At 45.2% G+C, this 19398-nt stretch overlaps 1 protein-coding gene across 1 annotated transcript in view; it reads left to right on the top strand.

Annotated features, from left to right (window-relative positions):
• The first annotated feature begins 7153 nt into the window (after window positions 1-7153).
• Window positions 7154-19398, top strand: part of NID2 (nidogen 2) — a 67428-nt gene continuing 55183 nt past the window's right edge. The window contains exons 1-3 of the mRNA XM_047862470.1: window positions 7154-7767; window positions 8422-8730; window positions 19118-19350. Of these exons, the coding sequence (XP_047718426.1) occupies window positions 7342-7767; window positions 8422-8730; window positions 19118-19350 (968 nt within the window). The 5' untranslated portion in view covers window positions 7154-7341. The remainder of the gene's footprint in view (window positions 7768-8421; window positions 8731-19117; window positions 19351-19398) is intronic.

Genomic DNA, 19398 nt, shown 5'->3' with positions numbered 1-19398 from the left:
ATATAGTTTGGTATTTATAATTCCTTAATCATGCATGAGATGGTTTTCAATAAAGATAACACAATTCCAACTTTATAAATTATAGGGAATACTAGATAGAACTGATTACCTTTATCAGTCTTACAGAATTAAAGGTACTGTCTGTGACCAGGTTACTGAGCAAAGTGACTGGTCTACCAGAGAATGAGATCCACAGTCTTAGGAGGTTAAAAGTTTGGGTCCTGGAGTCAGACCACTTGAGTTTGAATTCTGCTTCAATTCTTGTTGGCTGAATTTTTTATCAAGTTGCTTAATCCCTCTCAGTTCCTTTCTTTGTCTGCAAACTGGGTGTGTTGAATGGATTAATGAAATAATGTATATATAGTCCTTAACTAGAAGCTGGTACATTATAAAGGTTCAATTAAGGCTTGCTATTCTTATTTTTGGTGTTATTAGTATTGTTCTGACTTATGCACTAAGTTCTAGAGAAAGGGACAATGGCCAGAAGGCCACATGCAACAGAAACGAGGTGACTCAATTTGGTAAGACGCACAGGATGTCTAGGAAAGAAGCACAGATGAAGCCAAGGACAACAGCCTTTGGAAACACAACCACAGCCACAATGCAATGGAGACAGCACACACTGAGGTCACTCTTGGGCAGTCGCTCAACTCATTAGAAGTTGACCTGCCCGTATTTACTCAACATTGTGTCAGATAGTGTGGGAGTATTCAAGGAAGTGAAAAGTAGAACCTTTGAGGAACTTGTAGTCTGGTTGGGGAGAGAAGTCTTCAAGAAGAATGGATACTGGTGTTAAGAGCTAACTTGTGAGGTTTGGCCTCTGACTGCAGTGAAGTTACAAGAGGAGAGAGAACAATGTTGGCCTTTTTGTACCATTCTGTCTACAGGAAAATAATGCCATTATCCATCAAACCTTCAAATATAATTAGTAATGAAGGTATCTTGGCTACCAATATAAGTGGCCATACCTTTTAATTCCTTTTATTCCACAATAACCCTGATTGTAACTAATATGTGAAGAATCTGGGAGTAGATTATTCATGGAAAAGTATGGGAGTTATGGAAGATATCTTTTTTAAAAAAATTTTTGTAAAGTTTATTTATTTTCAAGAGAGAGAGAGAGACAGAGCATGAGTGGGAGAGGGGCAAAGAGAGAGAGAGGGAGACACAGAATCTGAAGCAGCTCCTGGCTCTGAGCTGTCAGCGCAGAGCCGGACCCGGGGCTCCAACTCATGAACCTTGAGATCATGACCTGAGCCAAAGTCGGATGCTCAACTGGCTGAGCCACCCAGGCGCCCTGATTTCTTTTTATTTCTTTACTTTTGGGGGAAGATTTCTTTACAATACTTTTTCCCAATTCAAGTCAACAATGGTTGGGGCCTCTGGGTGGCTCAATCGGTTAAGCGTCTGACTTCGGCTCAGGTCATGATCTCACAGTCTGTGAGTTCGAGCCCCACGTCAGGCTCTGTGCTGACAGCTCTCTCTCTCTCTCTCTCTCTCTCTGTCTCTCTCTCTCTCTCAAAAACAAAATTAAATAAACATTAAAAAAAAAAAGAACTTAAAAAACAAAAAAACAAATCAACAATGGTTTACAAAACATCCAGGAAGGATGTACCAGGTATTATGCTAGACCCATGATGTTTAGAATGAGGAAGATTGGTCCTGCCTTCAGGGAAGGATGGTTCACATTCTAATGGTCATGTGGGACCGTCAAGGCCTATCTCTTTTTCTGTGCTCAGGCTTGTGGTAAAAATGATCTGAAATAGATGTACTGAGTCCTTAAGAGTGCATAAGAAAAAAAGAAGACGAAAGAGCCATTAAATGAAAACTATCCCTGAGGCCCTTTTAACCAGTTGAAAGGACAGATACAAAGAGACCATTTCAGTATTTTTGGTGAGGACTTGAGACACGGGTGTGCCCAGGTGTTACAACCACTCAGGGTGGTTCTCTGCCAGAACTCTGCAAGGCTGCCGACGTGATGTCTGAACTAAATCCTGGAGGGAATGAGAGATCATCAGGAGATAGGAAGGGTGTTCCAAGCAAGGAATAGCACAAAGAGAGGCGCACTGCTGTCAGGCTATCTGTGAGGATGGGGAACTACCAATGGTTCAATATTGCTAAAGGTGAAGGGAGGAAAAGGCAAGAGATGACAGATAGAGGCCAAGCCACTGAGCCTTTCCAGCTGAAGATTCAGCCTAAAAGTGAGGGAGAATCCACCAAAGGGTCCTAGACAGGAACGTGTGATGGTCAGATTTGTGGGTTTATTTATTTATTTATTATTATTTTGTTTTGTTTTGTTTTGTTTTGTTTTTTGTTTCGAGAGAGAGGGGGTGCAAGTGAGTGTGGGGCAGAGAGAGAGAGAGAGAGAGAAAGAGAATTCCAGGAGGGGCAAAGAGAGAGAGAGAGAGAGAGACAGAGAGAGAAGTGGGCTTGCCCGAAGTGAAGTGGGGCTCGTGCTCACCCGATGTAGGACTTGAACTCATGAACCTTGAGACCATGACCTGAGCTGAAGTCAGATGCTTAACGACCAAACCACCCAGGCGCCGAGATTTGTGTTTTAGATAGATGTAGAGAAAGGAGTTAGCAAGGTATCAGGATAGGAACTGCTGCATGTAACAGTGGCTTAAGCCAATGAGCGTTTGTTTTCTTACGTAACAAAAAGTCTGGAGGTAGGCAGATACTCACTAAGATAGTCTTCTCCTCTCTCTCTTTTTGCTGCACCATGTTTTTGTCTTCATAGTTGTCCCTTTGTGGTCAGAAGAGGGCTGCCCAAGCTCAAACCAACACATCCATGTTTAAGGCAACAAATATGGAGAACGATGCAACTGTTCCCTTTAATCACCAAGTAGAAGCCCTCCTGGAATCACCAGATTTTCAGCACACAGCTAGCAGTTTGGTCAGGACTGTACCAGATGGTGACTGTCACTGCAAGAGGAGCTGAGACAGCACTCATCTTCCATCTAGGGTGGATTCATGCAAGAGAGAAGGTTGGGAATAAGGGGTGGGAATAAGGGGTGAGATGATGAGGACGGGAAATAGGACAATGGTAATAAAGAAGGAGTGGCTATTGCTGCCCTTAACAAAAACTGAAAACTCAGAAATTCAGAGTAGTGGATCTAGTTCAAGAAGTGGCTTGGAAAAGGGTGCCTGGGCGGCTCAGTCGGTTGAGCATCCGACTTCAGCTCAGGTCATGATCTCGCCGTTCGTGAGTTCGAGCCCCGCTCGAGCGCTGAGCTGTGCTGCCAGCTCAGAGCCTGGAGCCTGCTTCAGATTCTGTGTACCCCCCTCTCTCTCCGCCCCACCCCTGCTTGTGCTCTTTCAAAAATGAATAAATGTTAAAAAAAATTAAAAAAAAAAAAAGAAGAGGCTTGGATGTGTCATCCCACCTGGGGAGGGATATAAATGAAAACCTCAAGTGAAAGTTGGAGGTCATTAGAATGTAGGGATCCCACCAAATATATCTCAAGCAGTACTCAGAATCTCTAAGTAGCACATGGTTTTTCCTAAGGCCTAACAATTTCAATTAAGCCTAAGCCTGTGGAGACGTGCTAATTTGCACAGCCCTGTTTTTTTCCACATGCTAATATACTCACCCTGGAATTTAATGGACAGTAAAGTTATGCAAAGAATCAGTGTGTGCAACCCAGCACCAGGACATTTTCTGCCAAGCCCACCTCCAACACAAACACATACACATACCAGTCAGTGCTATACATAGAACTTTCTCTTGAATCCCGGCATCTATTTGCCACACTGTGGAGCAAATGTGTTTCCATTCTCTTGATTAAAATAACAGGAAGTATCATCATTCTTGAAGTCTTGGTATTTATAACAGACATATAACCACACGCACACAAATATAACTGTGGAGACTCTTGCTGAGGTCTATTGGCAAGGCGTCTGGTACCGTTCCTGCAAAAGTCCTGCGTTTAAATAATCTCACCTCTCGAGCCATGCTCCCAGCTACTGTGAAGATGGGATCCAAGAGGACTAAAACGTCTACAGAAGAAGTCCTCTGTAACCGCCAACCCAGAAGGGGCCTCTGCCTCTTTAGCTGGTCTGGCAGGTCATGGAAATTCTACTCTGGAACTGGATACAAGAGAAATATTTCTTCACTATTTACTCTGACCAGTGAAATCACTATGACAGATTTTTTTCTTTTTCCCGAGACACAGAGTGACATTTTAAAGGAGAAACCACTCTTTGGGTGCCATAGTCTTCTAAAAAATTATATTAGAATAAGAGCTCAAAGGAATGTCTGCCCAGCACAACTGTCTATAGCCTCATATTTCAAGAAGAATGCGGCCACTCTAAGCAGACAGGAAGCCGGGACTGCCCAGGTCAGCCTCTTTCCTATTGGGTCGAATTCGTTGGACTCAGCATCAGATTCAAAACTAGTGACACCCTCCTGGTGCAACGGCTCTTTTTGCCTGCTTTGCTGCTAAATCCGTGCCACACTGCGGTGTTGCTGCTTTTTCATAGTTATACTTTGTTCTCCAGACCAGATCAAGAGCACCCTAAGGTCAGCGGTCACACCTTGTATTCCATTATGTCTTGCAGAGTTGTGTTTGTCATGGTAAACTTACAGGAAATTGTTGGATGGATGGATGAATAAAACAATGACAAAAACTGGAAAACAGCGAAAGGTGGGCTGGGCTGCTGTCTGGTAAAGCAGATTACGAAACTCAGGTCAGATGAGCAGGAAAGGTGGTGTAGGGGAAAGAATGTTTCATTTGAGTCAGCCCACATGGATCCTAGCCCCACATTGGCTTGCTTGCTTTCACCCATTCAACAAACATTTTTCTGAGCTTGTGCCAAGGAGCCGGGCAAGCGTTGTGGCAAGCCCTGAATAGCAGTCCCTGCTCTCAAAGTGTGGTGGTGGTGGTGAGGGGGACATGAGGCAATCGGGAATTGTGGGAGATATGGTGTGATTGACAGCATGATAACGACGGGCACAGGGCACATGGAGATTCTAAATCAGACTGTGGTTTTCAGGAAAGCTTCCTGAAGGAGAAGGATTTTTTTATTCTAGCGTTGAAGGATGAGTGACGGGTAGAGGAGACTGATTGAGAAGAGCATTCTGGGTAGAGGGACGAGCATGTGAAGATGTTCCAAACCATAAAATAGGAGGCTGTTAGGACTACAGTCTCGGCTGAAATGGCAGCTGTGTGGCCAGAGCCGAAGTTAGAGAGGTAGGCTACAACTGTCTCACAAAGAAAGGGCCTTGTGGCAGTATGATTTAGTGCCTCGGCAGAGGTTTAGAAATCAGGCAGAACTGCGTTCAGATCCCAGCTCTGGTACTTCCCAGCCTCGTGACTGAGTTTTTTAAACTCCTCTAAGTCTTTGTTTCCTTAACACAGTTTCTAGCTGTATCACTTCTCTAGTGCAGCATAAGACATTATCCCAAATGGTAACAGCATAAAACAACACACGTTTATTAAATTCTCACAGTTTCTACGTGTCCGGAACCTGGGCCTTGCTGAGTAGGGTCCTCTGCGTCAGGGTCTCCCACAAGGCCGCAAAGTGTCAGCCAGAGATGAGGTGTCATCTCAGACATGACTGGAGAAGGATCCATTTCCAAGTTCACTTACATGGTGATTGTTGGCAGAATTCAGTGCCTGGCTGGCTATTGGCCAGAGGCTGCCCTCAGTTCCTTGCCATGTGGGCCTCCCCAGCGTAACAGCTTGCTTCATCAGTCAGTGAGAGACGAGACGGTTACTGAAGTGACTTCTTGTCACTATTACCACATTCTGTAGGTGAAAAGTCACTAGGCCAGCCCATAATCTGGGAGGTTGGAGGGGGGAGGGATGGGATTATACAAGAGAATGAATACCATGAAATGGGGATTTTGGGGGGATTTAGGGAGGGCCTATAGCTAGTAGCTTATAGCTTATTACCTATTAACCTGTAGCTTATATTACCACCGAACAAATGTTATTTTTATTATGCTGAATTGAGAGATCTGGAAAACCTAGAGAAAGCTAGTGAAGGATTTTCTATCAAAGAGTAACTTTTGGCAATCTTGGCTAAATCAAATCACCTCATGTCTTTGAGCCTTTATTTCCTCCTCCGTCCAATGAAAATACCCATGTCCCCAAGAAATGAGAATGTAAATGTGCAAGGCACAAGTACATTTTAGTCACAACAAATATACAACTCTTCACAGTGGGAGGAAGCCAACTGCTTTGGGCCAGTTTTCCATTTTGTGTTGATTCTGTGAGTCTCACAGTCTGATCTCCTCAGAGTTTTCAGGGCTTGGCCCTGCGGGCCCAGAAGGATTTGTATAACTGGAATAAACACCCACAAAAAGAAATGTGCCTTTTGAACATCCCTTACTTAGGGCGTTTCCAAGGGTTTGCTTTTTTTCCTTCTTTTTAAATACCTTTGTTTCCAACGACCCCATGGTGCGGGGAGGGGGGGGCGGGCAAAGAGAGAAAACAGACTATCTGGGAAATTTCAATCTCCTGATAATAAAAGTGGTAATAAAATCTCGCTGGCTCCTGATTCGTCACAGAGGGGATATTTGTGGTGGATGGGGTTCCCCCACATCTAGCAGCTGGTTTCGAGGCTGCGCGGTTTCCAGTCCCAGGGACCGGCTCAGGTTACCACCTCCCTGCTCACGGGGTGAGAGACCCAGCGTACCCCCACCCTGGCGCCTCGCCCATTTCCGCTAGGTGCCCAAAGAGGATGCTTCATTCCATGCCCCAAATGGAGCCGATCACACACAGTAGTGTTTCATGCCCTTCCCAGGTGCCGTTTTCCCCGGGGAAGGTAAACAGCGCACTCTCTCTCCCACTCTCTTTTTAAACGGCGCCTCTTGACCCTGACGAGTGGGTATTTCGGCCGGGCAGCCCAGTCTTCCCCGTCGGTGGCCTTTGGACTGGGGGTCGGAATTTAGGAATTACACCTCCCCCCGCCCCCCGCCCCCGTTCATCTCCATACAAAGGCACGCTTCTCCGCAGGGCATCTCCGGGTGGAGCCACGGAGCTGTGGCTGCGACTATGCCTCGAGAACGAGGGGCGCCCGGGACCCCACCACCACCCCGTCGCCCTGCCAGCCTGCAGCTGCACACGCCACCGCGGGGTTCCCCCTTGGCGCTGAAGTCCTCTCCTGCGGCGCCGCTGCCCTCGGACTTGGAGGGCCATTTGGTCTTGGGGGAGGGGCTCGTAGGCCCCGCGGAGCAGCCCCTGCAGGAGGGCGGGAGCGAGCCCGGCCGCTCTCGGGTTGCGGAGGCGGAGCGGAGCGGAGCAGCACTCCCGGCAGCCCTGGCCGGAGGCTTCTACCTCGCCAGCCCCGCTGCTCCCGCGACCGCTGCCTTAGAAAACTTTTAACGAGAACCAGATGTGGCAGCCGCTGTCGAACTTTCCCCGAGCCGGCGATTGGTCCCCGGCCGAGGGCCGCAGCCAGTCTGCGCGCTGCGAGGGCCCGGAGTCCCCGCCCGCCCGGGCGCCCGCGGGGATCCAGGTTGGAGGCTGGCGAGGCGCAACTAGCGGGCTGGCGGGCCGGGCCGGGACGCGCTCTGCGGCGGGGCAGCCCAGGAGCCGAGCCAGCATGCGGGGGGACCGGGCGTTGCCGCCGCCGCCGCTGCTGCCGCTGCTGTTATTGCTGCTGCTGTCCCGGGCCGCGGCGCTGCGCCCGGACGAGCTCTTCCCCTACGGGCAGTCTTGGGGGGACCAGCTCCTGCAGGAGGGCGACGACGAAAGCTCAGCCGCGGTGAAGCTGGCGAGTCCCTTGCGCTTCTACGAAGCTAAGTTCAGCTACCTCTACGTAAGTTCAGCCCCCGCTTGGTGTGGGAACCGGCAGATGTCTCGCAGCTTCTTCCCAGGGGTCCGTGTGGTGTGGCTCTCACCGAACCCCTGCCTTCCGAGGGGGAGGAAATAGTCCGCACGCCCTGCTGTCCCCGAGCGCCCCTGGGGTGGGAGCTGGCTTTGCAGCGATGCTGCTGTCTGACTTGCTTTTCTCTACCTCGAGAGGAAGAGCAAGAATTCAGACCCACAAATTCTCAGCCACAGAAGCGTCCCAGGCGGAAAAGGAGGTGGGGATGCTGGGGCGGCCAGTGGGGTTTCCAGTAAGGACCTCGAGAAGGCTGTGCGCGGGTGCAGAGCTGGTGTATTCCCTCCTCGGACCCAGAGGTCTCCTCCAGCGTGGTGCGGAAAGTGAGAAGATACTTTAGGGCTCCTGGACCTACCGCACCCCTCCGTGGGGGTAGAGGGGGTTGGTGGGACAGCGGCTAAAGTTGCGCTGGTCGCCCTGAATCAGGAATCGGGCTCCCAGCCGGTGGGGAAGGGGGAGCTTAAAGCCCGGGCCGGTTCCCTTCCCTCCATGTGGAGCAGGGTGGGCGCACACATTTGAACCTTTGGTGGCCGCCCGTGGGCCTCCTGCCGCGTACGCGACCGTCACCTTGCCCCCCTCCTCCCACAGGTGGGCACCAACGGTATCATCTCCACTCAGGACTTCCCTAGGGAAACCCAGTACGTGGACGATGATTTCCCCACAGACTTCCCGGCCATTGCTCCCTTCCTGGCAGACATCGACACGAGCCAGGGCAGGGGCCAGGTCCTGTACCGTGAGGACACGTCCCGGACCGTGCTGGACCTGGCTGCCCGCTACGTGCGCTCAGGCTTCCCGCGCACCGCCGCGCACTTCACCCCCACCCACGCCTTCTTGGTCACCTGGAAGCAGGTGGGCGCCTACGAGGAGACCACACGCCGGGCGCCGCCCTCGGAAGAGGTAACTGAACCAGGAGTGCTGGGCCGCTGGGCCAATGGAGGGATGGGTTCGGGTTCGAATTCTGGGCTGGAGCTCAGGGACTGGCCTGGAGTTTCTTCTGAGTCTGCTCTCTTGCTGAACCTGCTCTATCTTGTGGTGGCACTTGGGCTGGAGTGACTGGGAAGTGGAGAAGGCTTCTTTAGGCATCCTCTGAGGATCTGAGAGGTGGCTACAGAATTCTAGCAAAGGGATCGGAGGGCCCCAGGGCAGATGCGGAAGGCCCTCCGAACACAAGGCGGTTCACTGTTTGGTTGTTTATTTTTAGAATCACCTCTAAGTATACAAGAATTATTTGTAATTATATGTTCATTGAAGGAAAAACATCAGCAAATACAGGCAATTTAAAGAACAACCTCTCATTTTCCTAGCACTCAAAGATAATCACTCTTAAACATTTTCATTTATATCTTCCGGAGGTTTTTTCCCCCTATTAATATCTGTATTTATCTGTGACTGTCTGTTAACAATAATGGGTTCACACTGCACACACTGTTTTGTAAACTATTTTTTCCACTAAATAGTATATTGTCAATATATTTCATTGTCACAAAATACATTTCTCCGACATCATTTATAATATCTGTATAGTATTCCACACAGTGAATTGACCACTGTGTTCAGTGGTCATTAAGATTATTTCCAGTTTTTCATCATTATGAATAATTTGGTGAAGCACCTTTTTTTTTTTTTAGCTAAATTTTTTGCACATATCCATACTGGATAGTCTAGGAAGTGGAATTGACGGGCAAGAAAGAATACACTTTTTCTATTTTCTTTTTATTTATTTATTTATTTATTTATTTATTTATTTATTTATCTTAAAGTTTATTTTTGAAACAGAGAGGGCGGGGGGGCAGAAAGAGAGGGAGAAAGAGAGAATCCCAGGCAATCTCCATGCTGCCAGCACAGAGCCCAACGGTGGGGCTTGAAACCACGAATCATAAGATCGTGACCTGAGCCGAAATCAAGAGTTGGGCCTTTCACCGACAGAGCCACAAGCGCCCCTATTTTTTTTTTTTATTTTTTAAGAAAGCTTATTTACTTTGAGAGAGAGTGTGTATGAGTGTGTGTGTGTGTGTGCGTGCGTGCACACACGCACGCACAAGTTAGGTAGGGACAGAGAGCATGAGAGAGAGAATCCTAAGCAGGCTCTGTGCTGTCAGCACACAGTCCCTCACAGGGCTCCATCCCAGGAACCGTGAGATCATGACCTGAGTGAAATTAAGAGTCCGATGCTCAACCGACTGAGCTACCCAGGCGCCCTGGGAATACACTTTCCATAAGGTTCTTGATGGCCTTTGCCAAATTGCCCTGCAGATACTAGTTTACGTGCACCCTAGTTTACAGGGGACTGCCCTCCATTTGTTTTATAGTGTCTGCCTGAGCAACTAAAACAACCCAAGCGCTCAGTCTTTAGGCTTGGCAGCAAGATCTAAATACTCCAAATGGACCTCAGGTGGGCTCAGGGTAGCTTGGCAAATGGTGAACTGCCTCATTCTTAGAATAGGTAAGGGCTCCTGTGAAATTAGACCTGAATCTAAAATGGCATACTCGAAGGGCTGAAACTCTTATAATTTATCTCTATTTTAACTCATTATGTTTCTTAGCTGTGGAATGATGGCACATATCCTCCCTGAAAGATCAAGATCAAGTAGCTTGTCCACACTCCCTGAGTAGTTCAAGATGGTGGCTATTCTTGTTTTGTGTTCCGTAAGAGAAATATGCCCAGAAGGCTATTCTGAAAAGATCTCGAAAAAAGTGTTTGAATTTGTGGTGGTTTTTTTTTTTTTTTGACATTTAATTTTTGTCAGGCAACATTTAGTTTTGTTCATTGAGTAATTTTTTTTTTTTTTTTTTTTTTTTTTTTTACAGATGTGGGTTTGACATTTCAATTATTCAATTCAACAGAATACATTCAATGTAAACAAATATATTGAGCACTTTCTTAGTGCAGGGCATTGGGCTAGGTGGGGGGTTGGAGAAAGATGAATAAGGTAAGGCTCCCCATCATTATGTTGCACTCATTCATTCATTCATCCATTCGTTTTTGTATATCAGTTCAAAACACTTGCCTGCAATTAAATATACCACACCTATAATAAAAAACGTAGAAAATAAGAAAACAAATATTATTTACAATTTCAGTAACCAGAGGTTACCACTGCTAATACTTTGTGTTTTCTTCCAGTCTCTTTTTGTAAACATATGTCTTATATGTGGCAGATATGTATGTGTGTGTATAAGTAATTTATATTTAAATGTAGTTAAGATTTATTCATCCAACAAATTGTTTTTTGTACACTAACTATATTTCAGAACTGGTATAGACACAATGAAAGGAAATACTCTTTACTCCCAAAGACCTCATAGTTTTAGTGAGGACATTGATTATGTGTAATATAATATGATAAGTGTAATAGCATCTTCACTTAAGAAGACTAACGCTGACCCTTCCTGATTAGGGGACTCAATCTGGGAAGGTTTTTGTTTTTTTTTTTTAATTTTTAAAAAATGTTTTTTATTTATTTTTGAGAGAGAGCGAGAGAGAGAAAGGAAGAATATGAGCTGGAAAGGGGCAGAGAGAGAGGGAGATACAGAATCTGAAGCAGCCTCCAGGCTCTGAGCTGTCAGCATAGAGCCCGCAGGGCTGGAACCCGTGAACCACAAGATCATGACCTGAGCCGAAGTCGGATGCTTAACCGACTGAGCCATCCAGGTGCCCCTCAATCTGGGAAGGTTTTAATGAGGAAGTAGTTTTGAATCTGAGTTGAGCTTAGTGGAACAGTCTCAGAAGAAATAGCATGTGACATATCACCCATGTGCTGTAAAGTATGATGTGTTTTGGGCATTGCATGTGGTGCATTATTACTGAAGAAGAACGGTTGTTGGGCATGAGGATGAAAAGGCCATGGGGTGGGGACAGATCATGTTCTGCTGGGAGTTTGAACTTGGTTCTTTGGCAGTGGGAAGGGTTTTGAAGGATTTTAAGCAGGGGATTGATTTTTTTTTTTTTTTCTAAAGTTCTTTTTGTCTGTATTGAGAGGGTAAGGGCTCAAAGGAAAGATTACTAAAACAATTACTATATATGTTGTTTATTCAAGCTATCTACTTAATTCTTAAAACAATTATTTTATCATACTGTCTTCCCACAACAGTCCTACAGGATAAGAATTATGTTTGCATTTCACAGATAATGGCAAATAGAAGATAATACAGTTGTCCAGAATTCTCCTCGTTAGGCAAAGGCAGGCTTAGAGGACACATTTCTTGATTCTTAGTTTTTTTTAATTGCCTTTATTTTAAAGTAACCTCTACACCCAGTGAGGGTTTGAACTCACAACCCTGAGATCAAGAGTCGAATGCTCTACTGACTGAGCCAGCCAGGTGCCCCGGTTGTTTTTTTTGTTTTGTTTTGTTTTGTTTTGTTTTGTTTTGTTTTACTGCTTTTAACCAGATTTTTCATGCAAGACCCATTTCCTTGGCTCGAGTGATGTTGGTGGACACAATAATAATTGTGCTTTTTCCACAGACTTCCAATAAATAAGGCTTGGTGTGATCTTAGTACCAAAAGAATGCTTGGAATCATATTTCATTCAAAGGAAGAATGAACTTGCAATGAAATTGACTACCAAGGATGCTATTGATGCCTTATTACTTCTAAATTAGTATTCCAATGCTCTAAAGAGAATTCAGCTGCATCTGTCTTACTTTTCAGTAGAATAAAGACAGATGATGTTGAATTGAGTGAGGCTGAATCAGGGAGATGAACAGTTACACAGAAGTGCTGGTTCGGTGAAATCACAGTAGAGTTTTACAATTCCATTTTTATCAGAGCTCATTTGAAACCAAAAATTACAATACAGACAAGGTGAATTTGTTCATTATTTTTTCAGTTTCATCTGTAGCATAGGAATACTGCTCTCTCACCCAACTTTCAGGTGGTTGTCACGACAATGACAATATAAAAACATCTTGAAAGAAGATGTGGATTATGAAAGGTTATCCAGTGACTTTGGAAGTAATGATTCAGCCTCATTCTTAGTTTTCTCACCTGTAAAATGTGGGAGCAATGCCTACCTTACAGGATTGTTGTGAGAATTAGCTAATGTGGCATTTTTTAAACATATTTTTAAATTTATTTATTTATTTTAACAAAGAGAGAGAGAAGCAGAGAGAGAGGGAGAAACAGAAAATACCAAGGAGGCTCCATGATCAGTGCAGAGCCCGACACCATGACCGTGAGATCATGACCTGATCCGAAATCAAGAATTGGTCACTTAACTGACTGAGCCACCCAGGCACCCCTAACTAATGTGGCATTTTTAGGTAGGATGACATTTTTAAGTAGTCCTTATATCCCTCTAGACCTAGTGGGTATGGTTGCTCAGCCAATCTGTTTCCTTTGTGTTGGCTTGATAGGACCAGATTCTAGTTTTTTAATTTTTCTATCTTGTAAGGACACTGTGATGTAAGCTCTTTGCATAAGGATTCTTTAAATACTAGGTTTTCTGAATTGCAACTTTTGTCTGGTCTCTTTTGGGTGGGAAGTACAAGAAGATTTGTAGATTCCATCTCTCTTTTACTTTTCTAGTTAAAATCATTCCTCAGACATCACCATATGCTCATTTGGCTTTGGGATTTGTTTCATTTCGAAAGGAGATAAGGGTTCTTCTGTTTGGAGAGAGGATGTTTTTTTCAGTTACCCGCATTGAAGGTTCTTCTGAATACTTTAAAGAGCCCTGTGATTTGAGTTCTTATTTTAATAGTTCTTTGGAGATAGGTTTTGGCAAGCAGTAATCTGCCTTGCCTGAAGCACTGTGTGAGTTCTGTGTGGCTTTCTTGAACCCTGACACGCTAACCTGATGTCATAGAGTTGCCGGAAACTTGAAGATATCAAAGGAATGGCATCTTTACCATGTAAAACAATTTCAGTTGTTGCTCTTTCTTTCCATGGATATTCATGGTGGGTATGACAGGACATGGTACCTGATGTTGCAGGAATGGCCAGGGGTGATTGCAACTAAAAAAAAAAAAAAGAAAAAAAAATGAGTAGTGTTTATCAGTTCAGGTAATCTGAGATTCCTTGAACTGTCTTAGGTACCTCACAGGGCAAAGCAGTCATGGTATTGGCCTTCAAAGAACTTGTTGATGGAGGTAAAGAGGACTAGTGTTTACTTTAGCTATGGTTTTGGGGGGAGGGAGGTATTGTTTTGTTGTTGTTTGAGTGATGGGAGTTATGGAGAACTGGGTCACACAGATCTGTGTGACATGGGGGGATGTTCTGTTGGAATTTAAATTGGGCTGGAAAGACGGAAAGAATGGACCTTGAGAACAAGGCAGCAGGAGAAATTGTTCCAAGTGAGGCTTTTCCTGAGGCCGGAGAAATGGATGAAGGGATTGCACAAGATGGGCAGAAGGTTGCTCTTCGGAGGCTTCACTGTGGGGACAAGGTGTGTTGACTTGTGTCACAGGATGATTGTGGTTGATGGAAGGGGTGGGTCCACAGAGAAAATGGGAGGTAAAAGCAGGACTTTTTTGTAGGTCACTGACTTCTGGAGCCGAAGTCCAGAAGAGGAGAAGTCTGAGGTTCTATCTGAAAGAGTTTAACCTGACTCTGAGATATAGTTGTGAAGATGTGCTAAACAGAGACATATATGGAAATTGGTTAATGAAATGCTGAAGTTTTGCTAAAGGCTAAGAGTCAGGAACGATGTCACGTTAGAGACTAGAGAATTTATCTCTGTAGGATTTAGGGCATAAAAATGAATGAAGGGAAGTCTTGTGTGTGACGGCAATGTATAGGTACTGGGAGATGGAGAAATCTGTTAAAGAGTGGAGATTAGTGCTTGCACCAAACACTGGAGGCCAGAAGTCAGTGATGCCACCGCTGTAGAGAACATGTGACCCTAAGGAAGACAGACAGGAAAGAGAATTTTGTGACACTTACAGGGAGTTATCCTACTTCTTAATTTTCATTTTTTTTTAAAGATTTTGGTAAGTAAGTATGTATGTATGTATGTATGTATTTATTTTAAATGTTTATTTATTTTTGAGAGAGAGACAGAGCATGAACAGGGGAGGGGCAGAGAGAGAGGGAGACACAGAATCCGAAGCAGGCTCCAGGCTCTGAGCTGTCAGCACAGAGTCGGATGCAAGACTTGAACTCACAAACCATGAGATCATGACCTGAGCCAAAGTTGGACACTTAACCAACTGATCCACCCAGACACCCCGAGTTTTTTTTTTAATTTATTTTTGAGAGAGAGACAGAGAGAAGAGGGAGCAGGGGAGAGTCAGAAAGAGAGAAAAACAGAGAGAGAATCCTAAGCAGGCTCCGCACTGTTAGCACAGAGCTCGACGCAGGGCTCAAACCCATGAACCACAAGATCATGACCTGAGCACAAACCAAGAGTCAGACGCTTAACCCTGACTGAGCCACCCAGGTGCCCCTTTCATTGTAAGTTTTGTAATTCACTATAGGCAAACTTGTTTGGGACAAGGCTGGCTGGCGCTGTTCTGATTTTTTGCCAGATGACCGAAATCAATTGCACGAATTGTAAACTCAGAAGTTTGTAGAAGGGCATGTTTTATATCTGCCAGCATGGCTCTGCTGAGCGTCAACACTGATTGGTGATGTCCCATACCTGCAGGGGAGAGTCAGACCCTGCCTGGTTTCTACTGATGACTCTGGCTTGTCTCTCTTTCTGATAACAAGATGGCAGAAACCTTGAAACAAGGCAGCCACTGGCCCTGATCCTTCCTGTGCTGCCCCTCCTCCCACAGAGGTCACTCTCTCCTCCCTGGGATCCTAAGGAAGTTGGGAACCAGTGACCCTTTTGTGGGGTTTGGCGGCCCATCTGAAGGTTTGTCTTCAAAAGACAGAGCATGTGGGGTTCTTGCAAAGGCGCTAGTCTCCAGGAATGTGAAGACCCTTCCGGTCTGGAAGCCAGTCGAGGGGTACTTTGGGAGGAGGACCCCTTCAGGACTGCATGAAGTGTGCTCTTTAGCAATTAGATGTAGAATTTTGTGGGGCCGAGACAGAGAACTTCAAAAGAGATCATTTGGTGTGTGGGTGGTTTTTGAACAGCCAACCTCTTTTGGCCTGTACTTTGGGATCATAAATTCTATCTAAAACCCTCCAATTGGCCTGTTTTAGTGGAGACAAGTGGATTAAATAAAGGCTTATCACCTGTCTAGTAAGCACTTGGCTCAGGGATGGCATATAAAAGGCACTGAATACATTTTCATTGGAATGAATTTATTGACTGATTGACTGAAAGAATGAATAAAATAAAGTGCTAAATTCCCAGGCCCTGCAGTAAAAGCCAGACACTCCCCTTCACAGCTCTGTTTACTTTCTCCCTCCCTTCTTCCCCCATTCCCTTCAGTTCCCTCGCAGTCTCTAGGACCCCCCTCCTCCTTATCTTATAAAATTTCTCTAAACTCAGAACCAGGATGCTTTCTTCCTCACATTTGCCATAGGTAATCAATGCCAGGAGCTTTGAAAGCTTAGATTATTACAACAGGTCCTCTCTCCTTCCTTGAGTACTTTTCTTTCCCTAGCCGAACTTTGTTGATTCTGACAAATGGGGTACTCTGAAGTTACGGAATCAACATTAATTGATGATGTAGTATGTATTATGTAGAGATATGATGCAGAGTAGGCTTTGTTGACATTCAGCAGAAGTTATGGTTTCCTAGCTTTGAGACGTTCTAGAAAGCATCCTCTGCCTTTTGTTTTTGGAACAGTCGAGTTTGCTAATGAAACGGTCCACAACTACAAAAATAACAAGTACACTAGTGCCTCCCCCCCCCCCCCCACCCCGCTCCACCTCTGCCATCTTTAAGTGTGTGCGCTTAAAGAAAGCAAGCAAGCAAGCAGGGGTGCCTCACTGGTTTGGTTGGTAGAGCATGTGACTCTCGATCTCAGGGCCCCATTTGGGTGTAGAGATTACTTAAAAATGAAATCTTTAAAGGGGTGCCTGGAGGGCACCTGGGTGGCTCAGTCAGTTGAGTGTCTGACCTCAGCTCAGGTCATGATCTCGCGGTCTGTGAGTTCGAGCCCCGCGTCAGGCTTTGTGCTGTCAGCTCGGAGCCTGGAGCCTGCTTCAGATTCTGTGCCTCCCTCTCTCTCTGCCCCAACCCACTCGCATTCTGTCTCTGTCTCTCTCAAAAATAAATAAATATTAAAAATAAATAAATAAATAAATAAATAAATAAATAAAAGGCGTGCCTGGGTGGCTCAGTAGGTTAAGCATCCAGCGCTGATTTCTGCTCAGGTCATGATCTAGCAGTTCGCGAGTTCAAGCCCTGCATGAGGCTCTGTGCTGACAGTGTGGAGCCTGCTTGGGATTCTTTCTCTCTGCCCCTACCTCTCTCTCTCTCTCTCTCTCTCTCTCTCTCTCTCTCTCAAAATAAATAAATAAACTTAAAAAGAAAATAAAATCTTTTAAAAAAAGGAAGCAAAGCAAGGTAAGTTTTTCCGTTAGAGAACAAAAAGAAAGGTTGTGTGCCTTCTTTTTTTCTTTAAAAGCGTTTTAACACCTGAATTGCTTTGTCCTGTAAGTAAAACCTCAAAACTGTACTTTGAAATTAAGCTTGTGAAAGGAAGAGTAAACACTTAGAAGAGTCTGAGCACCATATGGAGAAGGGCCATGGACAGAACGAAACGCAGGACACTTTCCTCTTGTTTCCTCTTTTATTTAGTAAGATGTGATGTTCTTTTCTCTGCCTGCTTTTATCTGTCTAACAAAATGGAGAAATAATACTCCTTACCAGTAAATAAGAGTCACATTATTTAGGAAGTAGTGTTATTTATAAATATTTCCCAGTCCCCTACCAAATTGTAAAAGGAGGGGGTTTAGTGAGAGAAGCCTTCTTAGAGTCCTAAATATAACGTCTTTTTAAGATAAGGAAGTACCATTAACAGACCATTTGGGGTTGGGTGGAGACAGCCTTATGTAGGTAAAGGCAAAAAGTGTCTGGCTGAAAATACAAGAGTAAAATGAACTTTAAGGAGTGATTCTATAAGGACGTGGGTGTTGGGTTTGTGGCTAATTCAGTCTCTCACTCTGGTCTGCTTTGGCTCCTCCTGTGTTTATTAGCATTCACAGGCTGCCTCTGTGATGCCTCCCCAGCCCAACCCTAAGGTCTCACGCACCCTCCTCTGGCCTCTACTATCTTCTCCGCCAACTCTCCTGAATTCCAGTCATGGCCGTTCCTTTTCCGAAATAGTGAGAATGTCCTGGGCAGAGTCTCCCTTCCTTTGTTTCTTCAGCACCAAGCATAATGTCTCATGCTTTGTAGGCACATAGTAGGCACTTGGCTGAATTAATGTGCGAGTGGATTAATAATGGAGTTTACAAACACATATACAGCTAACTAAGCAAGATGAGGTGAATGCTAACGAGAAATACCCACAAAGGTGTTGTGGATGGTCGGAGAACAGAAATAAATCTACAGGGAATCACAAAATGCCTCAGAAGGATAGCGTTGGAATGTTAGGAAGGTTTCCAGGCACGGGGAAACATGAGCAAAAATACAGAAGCAGTAAAATACATGACACAGATGGGGAATGTTACATAGTCCGATGAAGATGCAGTGGATCTAAACCTGGGGAAAGAGTTTAGGGCACTTACAAACCGCCCTGAATGGCACGCTAAGGAGTAGTTAGGGTGGCCTAGTGGCACAGGGCATAGACTCTGGAGCCAGCTGGCCTGCCATCACGTACTAGCTACCAGCCCTTAGGCAGATCTCTTAGCCCTCAAGTCTTGTTTCCTGATCTGTGAAGTGAGGGTAGGCTAACTCGCGTGCTGGTGTGAAAAGGCGGCAGAAAGAGGAAAGAGAGCAAGGGTGTGAGAACAGTAAGGAGGCCTTTAGATCATCCACTGGCTAACACCATGCCTGCCCATCACGGGTATTCAGTAACGAATGAATGAATGAATGAATGAATGAATGAATGATCCACATGAGTGCCTGGGACAGTGAACTAGGCCAGTGGCTGTGGGAATATACAGGTTAATTTTGGTCCTTGCTGTTAGCTCTTAAAGAGGTTTGGATGAGAACAATATGAAACCTTAAAAACGTTATTTTTGTAACCTGTGTTCCTTACCTATGCACATTTCAAGTGTTAATCTAAATGATAAAAAAGAATTATAATAATAGTATAGCTTACAAAATTGTAACTTGGAGAGGAAATTGAGAAGAATATAATGTACAAAAGCAATTTGGAGGAATCCTAAGAAGGGGGCAAACCCTTTGTGTTTTATGATGCTTTGTCTGCATTCTGTTTTGTTTTTCTTTTCTGTTTCTTTTATTAAAAATATTTCCTATTTTTTGTTTTTCATAGCGGAACACTTTCCAGGCAGTTTTGGCATCTGATGAGTCTGATACCTACGCCCTCTTTCTTTACCCTGCCAATGGCCTTCAGTTCTTTGGAACCCGCCCCAAAGAGTCTTATAACGTCCAGCTCGAGCTTCCTGCCCGGGTGGGCTTCTGCCGAGGGGAGGTCGATGACCTGAAGAGAGAGGGTCCCTACTTCAGCTTGACAAGCACTGAACAGTCTGTGAAGAATCTCTACCAGTAAGTAACTCAGGGCATAAGCCCTTCCCTGTCTGATGTTGAGGACCC

Source organism: Prionailurus viverrinus, chromosome B3 (assembly GCF_022837055.1).
Source record: "Prionailurus viverrinus isolate Anna chromosome B3, UM_Priviv_1.0, whole genome shotgun sequence".
Classification (NCBI taxonomy): Eukaryota; Metazoa; Chordata; class Mammalia; order Carnivora; family Felidae; genus Prionailurus; species Prionailurus viverrinus.
The sequence above is the reverse complement of the archived record's forward strand: the minus strand, read 5'-3'. Positions and strand labels throughout refer to the sequence as shown.